Source organism: Dromiciops gliroides, chromosome 6 (genome assembly GCF_019393635.1).
Source record: "Dromiciops gliroides isolate mDroGli1 chromosome 6, mDroGli1.pri, whole genome shotgun sequence".
NCBI lineage: Eukaryota > Metazoa > Chordata > Mammalia > Microbiotheria > Microbiotheriidae > Dromiciops > Dromiciops gliroides.
This window is the reverse complement of record NC_057866.1, coordinates 54,598,962-54,620,232: the sequence shown is the minus strand read 5'-3', so window position 1 is coordinate 54,620,232 and position 21,271 is coordinate 54,598,962. Positions and strand designations below refer to the sequence as shown.

General features: G+C 41.4%; 1 protein-coding gene across 1 annotated transcript in view; it reads left to right on the top strand.

Moving 5' to 3' along the window:
• CTR9 (CTR9 homolog, Paf1/RNA polymerase II complex component) overlaps positions 1–20,691 on the top strand; it is a 30,099-nt gene extending 9,408 nt beyond the window's left edge. Inside the window, exons 8-24 of the mRNA XM_043971393.1 lie at positions 692–1,036; positions 2,133–2,222; positions 2,337–2,465; positions 2,569–2,752; positions 3,384–3,472; positions 4,240–4,425; positions 4,517–4,604; positions 4,823–4,971; positions 8,935–9,051; positions 9,616–9,761; positions 11,887–11,958; positions 12,904–13,039; positions 13,240–13,395; positions 13,931–14,085; positions 15,879–15,975; positions 17,071–17,183; positions 19,641–20,691. Of these exons, the coding sequence (XP_043827328.1) occupies positions 692–1,036; positions 2,133–2,222; positions 2,337–2,465; positions 2,569–2,752; positions 3,384–3,472; positions 4,240–4,425; positions 4,517–4,604; positions 4,823–4,971; positions 8,935–9,051; positions 9,616–9,761; positions 11,887–11,958; positions 12,904–13,039; positions 13,240–13,395; positions 13,931–14,085; positions 15,879–15,975; positions 17,071–17,183; positions 19,641–20,049 (2,661 nt within the window). The 3' untranslated portion in view covers positions 20,050–20,691. The remainder of the gene's footprint in view (positions 1–691; positions 1,037–2,132; positions 2,223–2,336; positions 2,466–2,568; positions 2,753–3,383; positions 3,473–4,239; positions 4,426–4,516; positions 4,605–4,822; positions 4,972–8,934; positions 9,052–9,615; positions 9,762–11,886; positions 11,959–12,903; positions 13,040–13,239; positions 13,396–13,930; positions 14,086–15,878; positions 15,976–17,070; positions 17,184–19,640) is intronic.
• The last annotated feature ends 580 nt before the right edge of the window (positions 20,692–21,271 follow it).

Here is a 21,271-nt window from a genome sequence, read left to right as displayed (position 1 = left end):
CTGGGTATTTGATGTCTCTCAATCTAATTGGAAGAGGGGCAGAGTTAGAGTTAGCAAACAGGTGGCTTTCAATCCTGACCTGGACACTTTCTAAAGCTGTGTGCCCCAGGACAAGTCACTTAGCCTTTCTGACCCTCAGTGCCTTATCTGTAAAATGGGAGATCATAATATTTGTGCTCCCCACCTTTGATGGGTATGATGAAAAGAAGACCTTGCAGACCTTAATACTGTATACAAATCGAGCCATTGTTACAGGAAGTGTGATATGTGTGCCTCTTTATAGTGGCAAATATGTGTAGGACATTCTTTATGTGAATGATGACAGCTCATGGTTTCTATAGAGTAAAATTTGGACCTTTTAATTTGTAGAAAGAGGTTTCCTACCTCTGGCAGTATAAAATTCTAACTGGTAGCTTTCAGTAGGTAAAGCCAGGAATGAGGAATGCATTTCTTTTCTTAACACGCCACACTAAAGTAAAGGATTATTGAGTGTACAATGTCCTTTTCATGGCATAGTTTTATTAAACAAGTATGAGGGGAAAACCTAAAACTCTGAGATGGTTTAGTACCAGTGATAATACTATTTTAGTCACCTAATTCTTCTGTTACTTTGAACAAGTTTTATACAGCTTCATCTTTTATGATTGAGGTGGTTTGGGGTTGTACCCTTCTTGTGCTCTTCATTTTTCAGGATTACAGCAAAGTCCAGCACTTGGCCCTCCATGCTTTCCATAACACAGAGGTGGAAGCTATGCAGGCAGAAAGCTGCTATCAGCTGGCTAGATCCTTCCATGTTCAGGAAGACTACGACCAAGCTTTCCAGTACTACTATCAAGCCACCCAGTTTGCCTCATCCTCTTTCGTGCTCCCCTTTTTTGGTTTGGGCCAGATGTATATTTACCGAGGTGACAAGGAGAACGCCTCTCAGTGCTTTGAGAAAGTTTTGAAAGCCTATCCCAACAATTATGAAACGATGAAAATTCTTGGCTCTCTCTATGCTGCCTCAGAAGATCAAGACAAAAGAGACATTGCCAAGGTACACCTACAAGTCTTAGCTATTCTGAAATGATCTCCAAATGGACGTCTGTCAGTAAACATTCATTAAGGACCTACTGTGTGCCAGGAAGACAAAAGATAGGCTCTGCCCTCAAGGAGCTCAAGGCTGATGGAGAGACAGCAGGCAAACAGATGTGTACAAACGAGCTATGTGTAGGATAAATAAGAAAAAGAGGGGAGGCCTCAGAATTGAGGGTGTGGGAAATTCTTCTTGTAGAAGGTGGGGTTTTAGTTGGAACTTGAAGTATTCCATGGGAAATCATCCAGAACATTCTTTTACCTCTAGAAAAAAAACTAAAATAGAATTTTGTATTTCAGAAAAGGGGTTATTTTATCTATATGCCATCCTCTCTACTGACAAAAATCATATAGCCCCTCTTTGTCTTACAAGTAGTGTTCATGGGGGCGGCCAGGTGGCGCAGTGGATAAAGCAACGACCCTGGATTCAGGAGGACCTGAGTTCAAATCCAGCCTCAGACACTTGACACTTACTAGCTGTGTGACCCTGGGCAAGTCACTTAACCCCCATTGCCCTGCAAAAAAAAACCCAAACAAGTAGTGTTCATGACTTTTTATAACCAAAATAATTCATCGCCCAGTGGCCATCCTTACGAGAAAGTACTTCATTCCACTTAGGCAGTGAGGACCTAGGACAGCAGATTCCTTGAACTGATCTTCTGACTTGACTTGGGATCTCCAAGACTTGTGCTCCATTGGCCTTAACCCTTTACAAACTCAGGCTCCCATTCATGCTTCAAGAATAAGACTCATGGGGAGAATCTCCATAACAATAGTAATAACATGCTGTTTTGTGGTTTACAGAGGGCTTTATGGCTATGAGGACTCCAGCTTTCATATTAGCTCAGGCGCATAAAGGTATAATGAAATCATAGCAGAGCTGGTATCCAGCCCACTTCCTGACTACAAGTCCTTCTTTCTCCTCCTCGGTGCTACCTTAACATTGATGATTTAGTTTTTAATCACCTTGATAAGCAACACTTTGAATGCTTTAATTCTGATTTGTGGTGACTGGACTTGGTGACGAATCACTGATCCTGGCATCTCTTCTGTCTCAGGGCCACTTGAAGAAGGTCACAGAGCAGTATCCAGATGATGTCGAGGCCTGGATAGAGCTGGCACAAATCCTAGAACAGACCGACATACAGGTACATGGTATAGAATCCCTTTTTAGCTGGGTGCTGTTCACGCTGTGTTGTAAATTGTGTAAGGTGTTGGTCATCATCATAACAGCCCTGCTTCTTGTCTTTGTGGGCTCACAGGGTGCCCTCTCAGCATATGGAACAGCAACACGCATCCTGCAGGAAAAGGTACAGGCCGACGTCCCACCAGAGATTCTGAATAATGTGGGTGCCCTCCATTTTAGGCTCGGAAACTTAGGGGAGGCAAAGGTGAGAAAATGGGATGTCTGTATCCTTCTGGAGTATGTTATTTTGTCAACGTCATCCCTAACCTAACATTTTTTTTTGAAAGTTCTTTTTCTATTTTTAACAGAAATATTTTTTGGCATCTTTGGATCGTGCCAAGGCAGAAGCTGAGCATGACGAACATTACTATAATGCCATCTCTGTTACAACATCGTACAATCTGGCCAGGCTTTATGAGGCAATGTGTGAATTCCACGAAGCAGAAAAGCTGTATAAAAATATATTACGAGAACATCCTAATTATGTTGACTGTAAGAATTTCAAGTTACTTGGGAAAAAACCTACAAGTCATTCATTTAACATACATTTAACTTGTTAAATCAACAAATATTTATTAGATGCCTGCTCCGTCCTTAGTAAAACATTAGCTGTAGAATAGACAAAAGACCCAATCTCTGGCCTCACAGAACTTAACTCTGCAGACGTGAGCCTTGAAGAAGGAATAGGAGCGGAGGATAAGGTGGGGGTATTGCAGATGAGGAGGAAGGCCAGAAGAGAAGTGTGGATGAAGAGGGAAGGGGAGATGGGGGAGTGGGCATGATGTCTATGGAACAGAGGAAGAAGCAGAACTTTCTTGAACTGGACGATTTGCATGGGTGAATATTGGGAGAAATTTGGATGGTAGACAAGATATGGGCCTGAAATGATAGATCAGAGAGGTAGAACCAGGGCAGCTAGGTGGAGCAGTGGATGGAGCACCGGCCCTGGAGTCAGGAGGACCTGAGTTCAAATCCGGCCTCAGACACTTAACACTTAGTAGCTGTGTGACCCTGGGCGAGTCACTTAACCCCAATTGCCTTACCAGGGGGAAAAAAAAAGAGGTAGAACCTAAGCTAAAATTTGATTTTGTGGAACTGATCTTTTAGCATACATTTCTTTCAGGCTATTTACGCTTAGGAGCAATGGCTAGAGATAAAGGAAACTTTTATGAGGCTTCAGATTGGTTTAAAGAAGCTCTTCAGATCAATCAGGTGGGTAATAGTAAACCCTTTTTGAGAAATGAAAATTTTCAGTTAATCATCTAATGAATGTATTTCCTTTTAAAGACTATTACCTATTGATCTCAGGTCTTTTATTTCTTTTAAACAGACAATGGTGGTAAAGAAATGTAGGTTGTATTATCATATGCTTGTTATATGGACTTTTGGGGAACATAGACTCATAAAATGTTAAGAGTTGGAGGGGACCTAAAAGGTCATTTAGTCCAGCCTCCTATTTTGTGCATGAATTTCCCTCTACTGCATCCCTAGCAAGTGGTAATCCATTAATCAGTGCTCGATACCCAATATTATGTATGTACAGCTACGTCCATCTGTTCTTATCCTCAACCACCACTCTTCCATTAAACTAAAGTAACCTGCATTCATCTCTTCACATGACTTGGGATGAAATTCATTGCTTTGTGTAGGGTGAATTCATTTGCATACTTTATTTTTGTGATGCCTCATCCTTCAAATCCTTAAAGTTTTATTCCCAGTCCATTGGACTTTCCATTATACTATAATTGGAGAGTTAGCCTGGGACAATGGACTATGGTAGCTTGGAAGTCCTGAGTCTTCTCCTAGCTCTTTCACTGCCTACCTTGTAATTACAAGAAAGCCCCTTCCCCTCTGAGGCTCAGTTTCCTCTTCTGTAAAATGAGGGAGGATGGGGTTAAACCAGATAATCACTAGAGTCCCTTCCAATTCTTAACTTTCTGAGACCCAGAATATTTAAAATGTTTTAATATGTGTTTTAGGATCATCCAGATGCTTGGTCTCTGATTGGCAATCTTCATTTGGCCAAGCAAGAGTGGGGTCCAGGTCAGAAGAAATTTGAAAGAATATTAAAGCAACCATCCACTCAAAATGACACATATTCTATGCTGGCCCTTGGCAATGTTTGGCTACAAACTTTGCATCAACCCACCAGAGACCGAGAGAAGGTAATACCTTTATTTAGTGAAGGTAAGATTTGGCTGTCTTTGACTGCACTACCTAGCATCTCTAACTAATGCTGCTATTTCTCTTCTTTAGGAAAAGCGACATCAGGATCGTGCACTAGCCATCTACAAGCAAGTCCTCAGAAATGATCCTAAGAACCTCTATGCTGCCAATGGCATAGGTAGTGTAAGGCTTGTATATTTGCACTAGTTTGAAATTTATGATTCGGAGACGAGTGATGGTGAATCTTAGTTCAACACTGAGGTTATTACCCTGAATTTCTCTATAAATACAATTATTCTGAAATGATTTGCTATTTTTTTTTATTTGTCCTGGTTTCCTACTGGGCACTGTCAGCTTAAATTAAAAAAAAAAATTGTATATTTCCCTTCTCTTTAGGTGCTGTGCTGGCCCACAAAGGCTATTTCCGGGAAGCTCGTGATGTATTTGCTCAAGTACGAGAGGCAACTGCAGATATCAGTGATGTGTGGCTAAACTTAGCACACATCTATGTGGAGCAAAAGCAATATATCAGTGCTGTTCAGATGGTAATGTATATATCTCTTCCTCAGATCATAGAAAATTTGGGATAAAAATACTGTTTTAAGACCACAGTTTTATTGGTGGACTTAAACACTTTCTTAACCACTTCTGCCCTCTAGTGGAATTAAATACCATTCTTTTATCATTCTTCCTCACTGTGTCCATTTAAAAATACAAGTCAGGGGTGGCTAGGTGGTTCAGTGGATAGAGCACCGGCCCTGGAGTCAGGAGTACCTGAGTTCAAATGTGGCTTCAGACACTTGACCCTTACTAGCTGTGTGACCCTGGGCAAGTCACTTAACCCCAATTGCCTCACTAAAAAAAAAAAAAATACAAGTCAGAGCCGATTATGAGCAAACTTAATGGGGGTATCCAGGATTAATTATAATTCAATATTGTTATAATTATGTTTTTAGTATGCATTAACTTGAGGCAAGATAATGTAATACCTGAACTTTAGTAAGTTAAAAAATGCTCTAAATCTGATAGTGAAATATACACACCTTAAAATTGTAAAATTTCTGATGTGAAAGGGCTAGAGATTTAGTCCAGTGTAGCCAAGAAATGGCCACTCAGCCTTTTCCTTGAATACCTTTAGTGAAAGGAAACTTATGGGCCACTATTAGATATTCCACTTTTGGATATATATATAGTTTTAAGTTTTTAAAATAATTTTTTATTATTATATTTTGTTTCTACATCACATACATTTCAAGAGATAATGGTTCAGCAAAACTAACCAACACATTGAAAAAATAGGACATTCTATGCAGTGTTGCCATAGTCCTCTTACTTGTTCTAAGTGTGGAGAAGTGGTACCCTCTCACATCTGTTCTTTAGGCTAATTATGATTTGCAGTATCCTGTTCAGATTATTTTCTTATTTTTCCTTTTGAGTTGTTGTAGTAACTGTTTTTAGAATTTTCCTGGTTCTGCTTCTTTGGGGGGGGGGGGGCAATGAGGGTTAAGTAACTTGCCCAGGGTCACATAGCTAGTAAGTGTTCGAGGCCAGATTTGAACTCAGGTCCTCTTGAATCCAGGGCTGACGCTTTATCCACTGTGCCACCAAGCTGCCCCCTGCTTCCTTCATTTTGCATCAGTTTGCTTCAGTCTGTATTTATCACATTCATTGTTTCTTACAGGGTACCATACCACAATTGGTTTACCATTCCCCAGTTAACGGACATCTACTTTTTCAATTCTTTGCTAATACAAAAAATGATGCTATAGATATTTGATGTACATGGGGCCTTTTTTCTAGTCATCAGCCTCTTTTGGATGTATACCTAAGTAGTGGAATTTCTAGGTATCAACAATTTAGGCTCTATCAAAAATTCTAAGATAGAATGGTCACATCCTTTTGCACATAGTAGAAGCTTAATTAGTGTTTGTTGAATTGAACTGAAGGTTCTCATAGTTTCCACCCAGCAGACAATTCTTTGTTGGTAAGATCCAGGTCCAGAATACACATTCTCCTTTTTTCATTCTTCTACCTTTTTAGAGATGAAATTATCATTAAAACAAGTTCTGAAATTGATCTGCTCTTGGGAGAGAAAGAATGTGCCCGCATATGTCCAAGTATTTGAAGCCCCCCATTGTTACTAGAGCATGTTCCTGTGTAAAGCTTATGATCTCTCTAGTAAATTCTTCACTTTTTCCTCTTTTAGTCTAACTAGTCTTTAAGATACTCCAAATGTGGGGCAGCTAGGTGGCGCAGTGGATAGAGCACCAGCCCTGGAGTCAGAAGTACCTGAGTTCAAATCCGGCCTCAAACACTTAACACTTACTAACTGTGTGACCCTGGGCAAGTCACTTAACCCCAATTGCCTCACTGAAAAAAAAAGATACTCCAAATACAGTATCCTTGATCTTTATCTCAGTGCTTCCTGCCTTGGTTCCCAGATTTTCTCATATGAATATATCTTAATATAGAAGACTGTCTATACATAAGGGAGAGAGCCCAGTCATGGGTTTCATGTTGTCTTGATCTTTATGGGGTCAAACTTGCCTCCTTCAATTAATATCTCTTGTTCTCCTTGCATATTTCTTATACTTGGTACATTTGTGTTTAAACATCTCAGGCCAAGGGTTTTAAGTAACTGGCTCCTTCCTTGGATTTTGTTTCCTGTAAATTTCAGAGGATCTCTTTTTTCTAGTCTTACATTATAACTCTTCTTTATAGTATCCAGCTTCGTGGATATTTGTAGTAGTTTTCTCCATCCCTCTTTTCAGTTTAAGCTCTTTTGATTCCATTTGCAAGTTTCCCAGCAAATACATTTTAATTGGTCCTTCTTAGATGCACTCCTTCCCTGACCAGAGTCCTGTTGATCAACAAGCATTTATTAAATGTCTATTAGGTGCTAGCTAGGCACTGTTGATACAGTTTTAACTTGTGGTCCTGAAATCTAAATGCCAGTCTCAGAGCTCATCTTTTCAAATGCCTTGCCACTTCCCTCTCTGTGCCTGGTTTACTTGTTTATAAAATGGAACTGGTAATAACATTTCTATTTACCACATGTAGCTGTTGTTAAGGATCGAATGAGATAATGAATGTAAAGTGTCTTATGAACCATTAAACACTATGTAAATGTTAGCTACTGTTATTTTATGCAGTGAGATTTAGGTGAACGGGGACCAAAGAAGGCATTTATTGTGCATTCATTGTAGTGATTGAGATTAACTCAACCAGTTGCCATCTGCCAGGCCATGAAAATAGCCTTAATATACAGAAGAACCTTATTGCAATAGTAATCGTTTTGGAGGCCATTCTACCTATAAGAAAAACCACAGGAAAGTTCTTGTGTGAGATACTATAATTGTCTTGATTTATCTTGGTCATCTTGAGTAGCTAGTGGACTCCTTTCTTGCTTTTTGGGCAGGCCCCAACCACCATCAGTAGGGCTGAGCCAGGACAGGGTTGAGAATAGAGACTGTATGGTTGGGGGCAGCTAGGTGGCACAGTGGATAAAGCACCAGTCCTGGATTCAGGAGGACCTGAGTTCAAATCCAGCCTCAGACATTTGACACTTACTAGCTGTTGTGAAGTTTAAAATCTAAAGGTATGGTCTAAAAAATCTAATGTGTAGTCACCTTAAATTAGAAGTTTTAGCACCAGTCTTTGGGCATTAAGCGTTTATTAAAGCACACTAGGTATTAGAAAAAAGAGAACATGTGGAGTTAAGAATAAGGCCTATCTCGCCTAGAGTTCCAGCCTGGTCTTATTCTTCCTCAAGTCCTCCACCATGAGCCTGCTTCAACCACAAACTGAGTGTGGAAGCTTTTGATAGGTCCGGAACAGAAGCAGTCCTAACACACTGCTTCAAGCTGATTGGTTGGTGTCATCCAAATCCATTGTTTCACTGGACTTGAAGGTGGTCTCTTGCTAATGTCGGCAGTACACTATCTCTGAGAACAATGTCACTCAGGGCTAGCCAGGTGTGGTCCCCATCCAATCATCCTTAAGTAGGTACTTAGTTTCTCATTCTTACCCAATTCAAACAATACTTAATCAGGTGGGGCCCCTGGGCATCTGCCAGATTCCATTATTTTATCACACTGTGTGACCCTGGGCAAGTCACTTAACCCTCATTGCCCCACCAAAAAAGAGAAAGAGAGAGAGAGAGACTGTATGGATGGGGCTAGGAAGAAAATATGGGAGGGCATATGGATGTTGTTTAAAGTTATATTTTGTTTCACCTAGTCCTTCATATACTCTTCTGGCCCCAAATTATGGAACAAAAACAGCTTTTTCAAATACATTTTTGAATGGTCCAGCTTTATGTTACCAAAGTGTATCCTGAGGAAAGTTAAAACAAAAACACAACTGAGATGATTTTCTGAAACCATAGAACCTTTTGAAAAGGTCTTGCCCTTTTGGGGAGCAGTACTTTAATTGCATGGACACATGCTGTTAAACTGGAATGGTCTTGGAATCTGTTGTATTTCAATTGCTTTCTCTTTTCCTTATAGTATGAAAACTGTCTCCGAAAGTTCTACAAACACCAGAACACAGAGGTCGTGCTATATTTGGCCCGTGCCCTTTTCAAGTGTGGCAAGCTGCAGGAGTGCAAACAGACTTTGCTGAAGGTAATGTAAGGGACTAAAATTCTAGCTATACTATTTAAAATCTAATGAGTGGTCACCAATAAATTATAAGCTTTAGCAAGAGTATTTAAGTGTTTAAGTATTTATTAAAGAGCATTAGGATCAGAGAGAAAGGTAAAAATCTAACTATTTCTAAGAGACCCCATCATCTGACCTGCCATGGCGAGGTCAGGAACCAAAAGAGAAGAGAACCCTTCTGCCAGCATCCACTTCCTACTTCATGTCCTCCTCCCAGAAATGGGAGGCTCCTCAAGTTGATTGGCTGGTAGCTTTGATAGGACCCATGAGCAAATGTCATTTCCTGACGCCAAGGAACTGACCACACGGCTTGCCCTCAGACGCCTTCTCCTCACGGCAGAGCTTTCCTACAGTAGCTCTCCAGCAGGTGGTGTCATTCTGATCGTTACAGTAAGAAGTTTGTAACCCAAAGCAGACTGGATGGTTGGGGTGGCATGAGATTACTCCAGCAGCAGGTCTTTTTGTTCATGCATCTCTCCGGTAGCTTAGCTCATGGAACCTGTTTCCTTTTGCTTTGTACAAACACAGGCCAGACATGTGGCACCCAGTGATACTGTTCTCATGTTCAACGTGGCTCTGGTACTTCAGAGGCTAGCTACTTCTGTTCTTAAGGATGAGAAGAGTAACCTCAAGGAGGTGCTGAATGCGGTCAAGGAACTGGAACTTGCCCATAGGTAAAGAAAGAGCTTTTAGAAATGGCATTTGGAACACTGTTTCCTCATTCGTCCAACAGATATTTCTTCAGCGTACAAGGTACTGAGAAGAGGCGCCAAGAGAAGACAGCTCTAAAGATCAACTAGTTTTCCTGCCCTCAGGCTGCTTCAAGCCTAGTTGTAGTCATCTACTGATCAGGAGGTCACAAAGGGTATTAATTTCTTGAGTACAGAATAAGGAAGAAGTATTTCTGGGAATATATTATGTAAGGGATTTAATGTATTCCCAGCAATATAAGACCTGGGCAAACTATTTTTACATGAGCCCTTCTCTAACTTATTGCAGTATTTATTCTTCAATACTTAAAAAAACCCAATAACCCACAATTCCATTTATGTAGTTACCCTCTTCATGGACACTGACTGTTATAGGATTTTTTAAAAATTTATTTAGTATTTTATTCTCCCCTAATTACATGTAAAAGCAGTTTTTAACATCCTTTTTAAAACTTTTAAGTTCCAACTTCTCTCCCTCCCCCCCTTTTTTTTTTTTTAGTGAGGCAATTGGGGTTAAGTGACTTGCTCAGGGCCACACAGCTAGTAAGTGTTAAGTGTCTGAGGCTGGATTTGAACTCAGGTAGTCCTGAATCCAGGGCCAGTGCTCTATCCACTGCGCCACCTAGCTGCCCCCCTGCCCGCCTTTTGAGAAGTCAAGCAATTGTTTTTTAGATCTATATATCAGGATGATTGGAGATGGGCCCAGATGTTTAAGGCAATATGGGTTAAGTGACTTGCCCAGAGTCACACAGCTAATAAGTATCAGGTAAGATTTGAACTCAGGTCCTCCCAACTTAAGGGCCACTAAGCCACCTATCCCTAGGCCACCTAGCTGCCCTTTCAAACAGTTTGATAGAGGTTATACATGTGTAATCATGCAAAACATTTCCGTATTAGTTGTGTTGTGAAAGAAAAAATAGACAAAAAACCTCAAGGAAAATAAAATGAAAAAGTATGCTTCGGTCTGTATTCAGACACCATCAGTCTTTTCTCTGGGGATGGATAGCATTTTTCATGAGTCCTTCAGTGTTCTCTTGGATCATTATATTGCTGAGAATAGCTAGCACATTGTTTTGCTGAGAATAGCATTCAGAGATTATCATCTTACAATATTGCTGTTATTTTGTACACAGTACATTTCACTTTTCATCAGCTCATGTAAATCTTTCCAGGTTTTTCTGAGAACATCCTGCTCATCATTTTGTATGGCACTGTAGTATTCCATCACAATCACATACCACAATTTGTTCAGTCATTCCCCAATTGATGGTCATCTCCTCAATTTCCAAATTTGCCACCAGAAAAGAACTGTTCCAAATATCTTTGTACACATAGGTCCTTTTCCTTTTTGTTTTTTTATCTCTTGAATACAGACCTAGTAGTGGTTTTGCTAGGTCAAAGGGTATACATGATTTTATAGCCCTTTGGGCATGGTTCCAAATTGCTCTACAGATTGGTTGAATCAGTTCATACCACCACCAACAGAGCATTAATATCCCAATTTCCCCACATGCCCTCCAATATTGTTAGAGGATTTTAAAGCTAGTAGTGAAACCTTTTGCCTTCAACATCTCATATATTTTGATTTTTTTAAAAACTCCTTGAGGGCAGAAACCTTTTATTTAATAATTCTTTCTGTTCCCTCAGGTGCCTAGAATACAATAAGTACTTACTAAGTGGTTTTTAGGACAGCCTGGCTTAATCATAGGTTGATTTTTGATTTAACTGAGGACAGCTTTAAATATGGATTTCCTTATTTTGATTAACTTTGCTGTGTTAAAATATTCTTGATTATTGCTGATAACTTTGCTGGTTGTTGATTTTAATTATAAGCATATTTTGTCTGCTTTTTAAAATGTTACTGATCTCACTTTATTTTTGATATAATAGCATTTTGGTGGAAGTTGAGTCATAGAGTCATGCTCAAAAACCAATATATGGGTCTTTTAAAGGGTTTTTTAAATTGTAAAGCATATTTAAAATTCTAAAGTGATTTTTTTCTCTAGACATTGCATAATTTCTAAAATAGTGTATAGAATGTTCTCTCAACTTACTATTAAATATCCTTTTCCCCCCATATTCAAACTAGGTATTTTAGTTATTTGAGTAAAGTAGGAGACAAAATGAGATTTGACTTGGCCCTCGCTGCTACGGAAGCCAGGTGAGAGTCTTTATATTGCTGAAATGTGACCATACACTTTGTCTGGTGTGACCATTATTTTATACCCTTAGTGATTGCCTGGAAAATGTAACAACAAAATCGAAGGTGAATTCTTCTAGACTTGCCCAAGGCGGGTCTAGAGAGAGAGTTGAAGTATTGGGAAGCGTTAGATGGATGGGGTCTGTTCCTAGCTCTGCAGCTTACCTCCTGCCTGTGTGACAGGGGAGGGGACTTTATTCTCCCTCTCTGGGCTTTAGTCTCTCCATCTGTAAATGCAGGCTGTCGTACTGCTTTGTAGTCACTCTTATTTGCCGGTGTGATGTTTTGCCAAATACAGTGTCAGCTCCTTGAGGGCAGAGACTGCTTTGTTTTTTCATTTACCCCTCTGTCATTGCCTGTACTCTGCCTGGTTCGTAATAGGTGCGTGATAAGTGTTTGTGGGTTGACTGACTGATTGATTCTAAGGTCCTTTTCAGATATGGCAGTCTAAAAATCTCAACCGTTCTGTGTATCCTCCCTATCCAGACCAAGACCTGGTGTCCTCTTAGGGAATTTGCAACACTAATTATGGATAATCAGCCATTCTGGGTGTCCATGAGGTGAAGAAGTTGGGGGGGGGGGCTGATCTTGATGGTTCCTTCCAGCACTAAGCATTGTGAACTCTGTGGTGTTTATTCAGATTTCAGTAACTGACCAGGGTGTTATTTGCTGTGTCCTCAGAATCAAATGTACTTCCCAAGTCCAAGTCACAACGGATGAGTCTGAGTTTGACATCTTTCCCTCTTCTCAGATGAAAAAATATTTCTTAGCCTTGCTTTGAACTTGAATATATGTTTTTGATTAAATAAACGGTTATTTTTGTGAATTTCAGCTTGACATAAATATTGGGGGTTGTTTGCATTATGAGGCTCGGCCCCACAACCTGTGCTTCTCTAATTGTTCCAGGCAGTGCTCTGATTTACTGAGCCAGGCTCAGTATCACGTGGCCCGTGCACGAAAACAGGATGAAGAGGAGAGGGAGCTACGGGCCAAGCAGGAGCAAGAGAAAGAATTGTTACGGCAGAAACTGCTGAAGGAACAGGTTCTGTTGGCTTGTTCAATGTGGGGTGTGGCTGCATGGGGGGGACTCTGGGGACACTCAGCATGGTCATCCCATCAGCAGAGGTGGATCTTTGGGGAAACCCAACAGGTTGCAGGGACTGTGTGCACAGCCGGGGTCCCCAGGCATGTGCATGAGGGGCACACTGACTGACTGCCTCCCTTGTTCTTGGTATTTCACAGGAAGAGAAGCGGCTTCGAGAGAAAGAAGAGCAGAAGAAGCTCCTGGAGCAGCGAGCCCAGTATGTGGAGAAGACCAAGAACATCCTCATGTTCACTGGAGAAACCGAAGGGACAAAGGAAAAAAAGAGAGGCGGTGGTGGTGGCGGCGGGGGCAGGGTGTGTAAACCTCATGTGATGGTGGTAGGGCCCAATAAGCCCAACCCCCAGCTAAAAAGATCATCTCTAGTGTTCTGTCACTATAGAATGCCTGGCTCAGGCGCCATTCCCTGGGTACTTAACTAAATGGGGTTTAAGGGAGAAATGGATAGAAGGATGAAATACACAGTTATGAAGTGCCTATTGTGTGCCAGGCACTATGCTAAGAACTTTACAGACATCTCATTTGATCTTAACACCCCTGGGAGGGAGGTGTGATTATTAACCCCGTTTTACAGTTGAGGAAATTGGGGCAAACAGGTTAAATGACTTGCCCAGGGTCAGATAGTGTCTGAGGCTGGATTTGAACTCAGGTCTTCCTGACTCAGGCCTGGCGCTCTGTCCACTGCTCCATGTAACTGCCTCAGTGGGGCTGTAAAGTAAAAATAGCTCTTGTAGGGGAAATAGTTATAGATACCTTTTTTACTATTTTTTATCAGTATTCATGTGGTCCACTTATTGGGAATAATTGGATTTGATTTCCTTTGGGTTTCAGCGTTCTAAGAAGGGAGGTGAGTTTGATGAATTTGTCAATGATGACACTGATGAAGACATGCCTGTGTCCAAGAAGAAGAAGAAAAGGAAGGGCAGTGGAAGCGAGCAAGAAGGGGAAGAAGAGGAGGGTGAGAGGAAGAAGAAAAAGCGGAGGAGGTAATTTAGTCTTGAAGGCGCCCTCAGCCATTGTTCTTACCTTCCTGAAAACAAAGTGTTTTCCACAGATTTGTACTAAAGTATAAGAACAGTTTAAAGTCCTTCTGGCACGTGGTTTGCGCTTTGATAGTTGGAAGGGCTTGTGGTGACGCCCCAGTATGGTTCTTCTCCTGATGCAGACCAGCCTTTAGAACTAATGCGGGTCTGAGGCAGGATTCCAACTCAGGTCTTCTTGATTCCAATACTCTGTGTCATCTAGCTCCTCTGAATTGTCATGGGCCCTAAACTCATCCTCTTGTATCCGTTTTTCTAGTGATCTCTTCATATTTCGCTAGACTAGTCCTCAAATAATGAATATATGGAAAAGCATCTGTTAACGCACTGACATTGTGCCAAGCACTGTGCTAAGCTCTGGGGATACAAACAGAAAAACCAAGACAGTCCGATTGGAGGAGACGGCACATACAAGACAATTTAACTTCAGGGGAAGTGGAAGAAAGTACTCAGAATGTAGCAGAGGGGCAGATGGCAAGGCCCAGGGTCCTTAGGTTAATTAAATCTGTATGTCAGATGATAGAGCCAGGCTCTTCAGGGCTAATGGGAAGACTTGGTGCTCCCCCATCTTTCTCGAAGGATTAAAGGTGATGATTCTTGTCTTATGAAGAATCAAGACCCTGGATGGATTCAGAAGGAACTGGGGAAGGAGCAGCATTCTCTTCTTCCTTTTCTCTCCCCATTTCCCCCCTACTCCTACCCCTACACCACCCTGACCCCCATCTTCCTTCTGCATTGCTATAATGAAGATAATGAATTGTGGCATTCAGAGTTTAGCTGGCTCTGTTATTAGTGAACATAAGCAATTCCTATGGTTCTTGACAGTTTTCTTATTTCCTTGTATTTTTTCATCAGCATAGAAAAACAGAAAATATACGAAGAAAATGAGAGAGGAAAATAGACCAAGGTAGCCATGGAATATAGTTCCAAGTCAGGGGAAAAAAACTGGTAGAAGAGAAGGTGGGTTAGGGATCTGTGGGATGGAGCTGGCCAGAACACGGCTTCAAGTAACACCTTTTTCTTTAAGACAAAGGTTCTTAACCTGGAGGCTTTGAATCTGTTTTATGAAGTTTGAGTAACTATTTCAATATATTGGTTTCCTTTGTAATCCTGAGTATTTAAAAACATTTTTTATAAGAAAGGAATTCATTGGCTTCACAGGAGACCATGACAGAAACAGTTAAGGATCCCTGCTCAGATGATAGTTTTCTTTGCAACAAAGAATACTGTGATATTGAAAGACCTCACACTATAACAGATCTTACAGCATCTCCATGTTTCATCTGTACATTCATGGTTTTTGTCCCTAAAGTTGAACGTAGACCTTTTGTTTCTGATCTTTTAAATCATTTGGAAAATGAGTAACAACATTCTACCTTCAGCAGCTTTATGGAAGACATTTTGGGGGGCAAAAGAGCCTCTGCTCCTCAGATGGTCCCCTTTAAGTGACTGCCTATCACAAACATGTGTAAAGCTCACCTGCATTAGATTAACAGGAAGGGATTGGTGTTTCCTAAATCCATCAGCACGTCTTTCTTGAGTGCACAGGTTTCGCCATCTTGTGGCACATACATAGTGGAAGGCTCAAGGAGGAAGAGAAAGTCTGGTCCCTGTCCTTGAGGACTTTACAGTGTAGTTATGGACACAAAATATCTATGTTTCCATGAAAAAGCATAGCATCGTCCATGCACAGGCAGCAGTATGACTTCAGTATATCCTTTGTCTCTGTCTTCATTAAGACCACCAAAGGGAGATGAGGGATCTGATGAGGAAGAGACTGAAAATGGCCCCCGGCCGAAAAAACGTCGCCCTCCTCGGGCAGAGAAGAAGAAGGCTGTAAGTCTACCCTGTGGGTTTTTCACTTTGGGAGAGGGATTGGGGCTGGACTTGTGCTTTCATTTGGTGTGTGGAAACTCTCCAGCAGTGCAGAGCCACACCTTTGCAATTTCTCTCAGCTTAGATCATTGCCTAGGGAACTTGCTCTGGATCTTCTGGATTCTGAAATCATCTCTCTTTCCACTCCACCACAGTGTTTCTCTTTTATTCAGTACTCGCTGTAAATAAGGCAGTTGCCCTCAAGAACCTTAGAGTTTTGTGGGAAATGAGATGTTTACAAATGAAGTAAAAAGCCCAGACAGTGAGCTTAAGGAGAACAGAAAGTGTGGTGACCTCGAGAGAGGCGAGTTTTCTAGCTGGGGAAGGACTCTGGGAGGAGGTAGCATTGGGGCTATACCATGCAGAGGGCAAGTCAGGATGGTAGTGGTCAGAGGGGGAACTCACTGAATAATAACCAGTGATAGCTGACATTTATACAGCTCTTACTATATGCCAGGCACTGTGCTAAGAGCTTTGTGATTATTCCCTCATTTTATCCTCATAACAGCCCGGGAGTTAAATGCTATTATTGTCCCCACTTTCCAGATGAGGAAATTGTGGTGAACAGGGATTAAATGTCTTGCCCAATGTCCCACAGCTAGTAAGCATCTATGGGCAGATTTGAACTCGGGTCTTCCTGATTCCTGGCCCTGCGCTCTATCCATTGTGCCCACTAGCTGTCTACAAAGTGGGAGCAAAGATATGGGATTGGGTAGGGTAGTAAATTATGGAAGATACTCAGTGAGGTTGGGAATTGTTTTTGATTGGTTCATAGGAGACATGATGAGGAGTAATGGGAAATAAGGTTGATAGAATGGCATGGAGGAAGGTGGTGGAGGCCCTAATTGCCATGAGTAAACTTCAGGAACTATGGGGGGGTGTGGGAGAGTATCATTTTGTACACCCTGAAAATAACACCCTCACAGAATGGGATCATGGGGCACAAATGGTAGTGCTTATTCAGAGTTATTTAGTGACTCTTTGGTTCTGTGTTATATAATCAGTTTAACAAAATTACCTACAATTAAAGTTTTCCCTGTTTTGTGTGTTGTTTAGCCCAAGCCAGAACGGCTGCCTCCTTCGATGAAAGGAAAGATAAAGTCAAAAGCCATAATCTCATCAAGTGATGATTCTTCAGATGAAGATAAACTTAAAATTGCTGATGAGGGGTAGGTATTTTTCCCTTGGCAAATTACTCTGCTGCGGAAATGTGTGTAGATGAAAATAATTGTTAAGTAAGGCTGGCTGCTTGAAAAAGCTTTGTGTTCTTGTACCAAGGGGAATGGAGTTTGGACAACACGGTGAGGTCTGAGTGCTTTTGCTAGTACACAGCGTCTTCTGTGTTTTTCCTCTTCTCTCCCTGCTTCTATTTTCCCTCCCCAGGAGAAGAATGGTGGGCTCTGGGAATGATGAATAGGGAAAGAGAGTTTTGTACTAGGGGTTTCTCCCATTATAATACTAAGACGTCAGCTTTCAGGCTGCCAAATTATAACAGCATAAAAATTGTCTCCCTTATTCAGACCAGTGGGCTATTCAGTCCATGATTCTATTTCTGACAGGCACCAAAGGGTGTGTTGCCAAGGGAGAGAGTTGTCTTCTTTGACAGCAGCCTTAACAGCATAGGGAATGTGCCCTGAAACATTCCTCTTCTCTTCATTCACCATTACTGAATTCTTCTTTGCTTTTTTGGCATTTCTCCTTATTTTCAGTATATATACTTCTTGAGCTAATGAGTCCTCTGATTGTAATGACTCACGTGTGAAATACTGCTTTCTTTTCTTGGACTTAGATTGTTTTGTACAGGCTTCCTCATTGAGGCATGACGAACAAGTCTGTATTCTCTTTCCCTCCCATTTGTGTGACTTCAGCAATAGCCCCCATGCTGCCATCTTTTAGAGGTCACCAATCCCCACGTGATGATTGAGTGTCCGTTACAGCATTCCCTCCAAATGTTTATCAAGCCTTTACTTGAGCATTTCTTGCGACAAGAAGCTCAAGACTACCCAAGGCAGCTTATTCCATTCTGGGACAGGATCAGTTGTTAGAAAGCTCTTCCTACATTGAGCTGACACAGGACCAAGTTCTCACCTTTAAGAAAACAATCTCATTGCCTGCCCTGACAGCCCTTTAAGTATTTAAAGACAGCTAACTTGTCTTTTTCCTCTTTCTCCGATCCCTCTAGAAACCCTTCTCTATGTTTCTCCTCTAATCATTTTTTATTTGAGGTGCTTCCCAAACACCTCATTGCCCTCATTAGTCTCATCTTGGTATAAGCCAGTTTGTAAATGTCCCTTCTGAACTGCACACAGTCTGACCCCTTCCTAATTCTGGACATTGTGCAGGCCCATTGATGCAACCGAAGATCATTTTAGCTTTTTGGCAGCCATGACACATAGTTGATTTCATGTTGAACTAAAGTCACTCAAGGCTTTTTAATATGAACTGCTCTCAAATCATGGCTTTTGCCCTCCTATTTTTTATGTAGTTGATTTTTTTGAACCAAAGCATAAGGCATTACATCTGTCCCGCTTCAGTTTTACTTTGTTAGATTCTGTCCTTCATTACACCATTTCATGCACAATTTTCTTAAGCATGCTTTCATCCAAAGTGCTTTTTTTACATCTTAAGTTGTTAGAATTCCTAACAATTCTTTATTTTGTCCAGTTTGTTGGCTATTTTTGCAGTGGTGGCATGGTCTTCAGGAAATTTACCATGGTCCTTTTCCTAAATATATGACTCTCCCTTCTCGGCCACCTACCTATTTACTGATTCGAAGAGCCTGATGTGCTAAAAATAAACAAAAGGTGTGGTTCATAGTTTGGGTGAAACATCAGGAGAGACGTCTGACAGCCATGAGCTTTTTGAGCATTAGAGACATTGAAGCAGGGATGTGGATAAATGCTGGAGCCCTGGATGAGAACCGAGCTGTATTTCCTAGGACTTCTTGGAAATATACAGCTTTTCCTGGTAGCCAGGATAGCAGTTCTTGGACCACCCAGGAGGGCTGTGGAGTTGAGGGATCCTATCAGTAGTGCTGACTTTTCTTCTCTTCCCAGAGTTCCCTAACTGGCAGGTGTCTGCTATTCTCCTTCCTATTCTATGGGTTGGTTGGGTCACCATCGCTTTGTGTTTCTTGGTACATTTCATCCTTGAGTGGGATAGAATTCTTCCTGGCCCCCTGGGCACACAAAGAGGTCCTGATTCCCAGGATAGGAGTGTCTGCCTTTTGTTCCACCCCCCACTTGAGCATATTTGGCAGAGCATCAAGCCCTGTAGAAAAACTTTCTTCTTGGAAGAATTTTCCAAATCTTTGAAAACTAGACCCAGAGACATTGCTATAATTTAGGTGTTTAACATTCTCTAGACCTCTGAGAGACTTTTATGCCAATGAGTTGTGGAGTTTTGCCTTCTGTAAAGTTTCCTAAGAACATACTTTTACCCCTCTTTTCTCTGCTTCATACTGTGTTTGGGATTAGGAAGTTCTCAATTTTGATGAAAAGCCCCAGGTTACCCCAGTAAAGATCCCCATGGGGTTTGTTTGCATTTCATTTATGCAAATTCCTCCTTGCTTTATGAATCCCCAGAGTGAGGGCCATCAGCATAACTGGTGCTTTTGTTTTTGTCAGACATGCCAGGAACAGCAATAGTGATTCAGATGATGGTGATGTACGCAAGAAACGTGTCATGTCTGAGAGTGATTCTGACGAGAACCCGAATCAATCTGGGAGTGAAGCTGGCAGTCCCCGGAGGTCCAGCATGCAACAGTCAGAGGATGATTCTGACAGTGACCAGTCAGCTCGGAAGAGGAGGCGCTCAGTGTCTGAACAGTCTGATAATGAGTCCATCCAGTCGGGAAGGAGCCGCTCTGCAGGGTCTGACAATGAGTCGAGGCCAGCTTCACCAAGTGCTGATTCAGACCGGGAGTCAGAGAGAGCCTCCGATAATGAGGCTTCTGCCAGGGGCTCTGGGAATGACTCGGAACCAGAAGCCTCCAACAACGAGGCCTCTGAGCGGGCTTCTGATGATAGCGATTAGATTTTAGTTTGTAAATAAGCTACATTTCTGGAAGGAAACCTTTTTTTTAATATATGAAAGCTGTGAAATGCTTGAAATGTTTAGTAAAACTTGTGAAATTTTTCTGAAGGCAATTTTTTTCTATCAAATTATATATTACTAAGCCCTGAGAGACATTTTCTTGTGCCAGAGACCAATATTTGAGTTTCCTGTGCAAATGAAGTCTACTCTCCAATGTGGAACAGAGCCACCTGTCATATGTGAAAATTACACTTAAAAATAAAACCAGACATTCAGGCCTTCCTGGAGTAGTTTGGCTGCAATTTTGGCCTATATCCCAGGTCCTCTGTTTAGCCGCATTAGATAACTGATTTTTTAATAAAAGGTACAAGGAAATACCTATTTCCTTTATTACTTTTCCACTAACATCCTTTTCTTGGGAAGTAGGTTGAGACTTTACTTTCCAGTTAGGTACATAATTTGTAATTGCACCAAAAAGCAATCAAAAGAAGCAGGTTTTTACCCCCAAAAACCAGTCCTACAGAGAAGTCAATTACAGGCATGGCGTAAAATTCCTCAGGAGAAAAAAATGAAAAGACCCCTTATTAGTTAAATATAAAGCTCTGCCTAAGCAAACCATTTAATAAAATTCTGTTGTTACAACCTTTTGTGGAAACCTCATTTGTTTTGTTAACTGAAGTGGGAGTCAGAAGGCCCTGCCTACAGGGTTGATGGATCAACCGAGCAGAGAAGGTGTGGCTAGACAAGAGTTTATGTGGAAAACTATGTGGGGCTTTAAGGAGGCTGTGGGTTCAACATGAGCCAGAAGCTATGGTAGCCAAAAAGCTGACACCATACTTAGCTGCATTAAGAGTAAAGAGTGAGGGGACAGCTGGGTGGTGCAGTGGATAGAGCACCAGCCCTGGAGTCAGGAGGACCTGAGTCCAAATCCGGCCTTAGACACTTAACAATTACTAGCTGTGTGACCCTGGGCAAGTCACTTAACCCCATTTGCCTCACGAAAAAAAAAAAGTAAGGAGTGAGGTGACCATCCTCCTGTGCTCTGCTCTAACCAGATCATATCTGGGGTTTTATGTTTGGTTTTTAGAAGGTCATCGATTAACTAGAAAAGTCAGCCAGAATTGGCAAAGGACTTGGCAGTCATGGTTAACCTGGAGAAAAGAATTGGGGGAGACATAAAAGCTCTCCAAGTTTTTGTCCCTCCGAAGATGGACTGAAATTG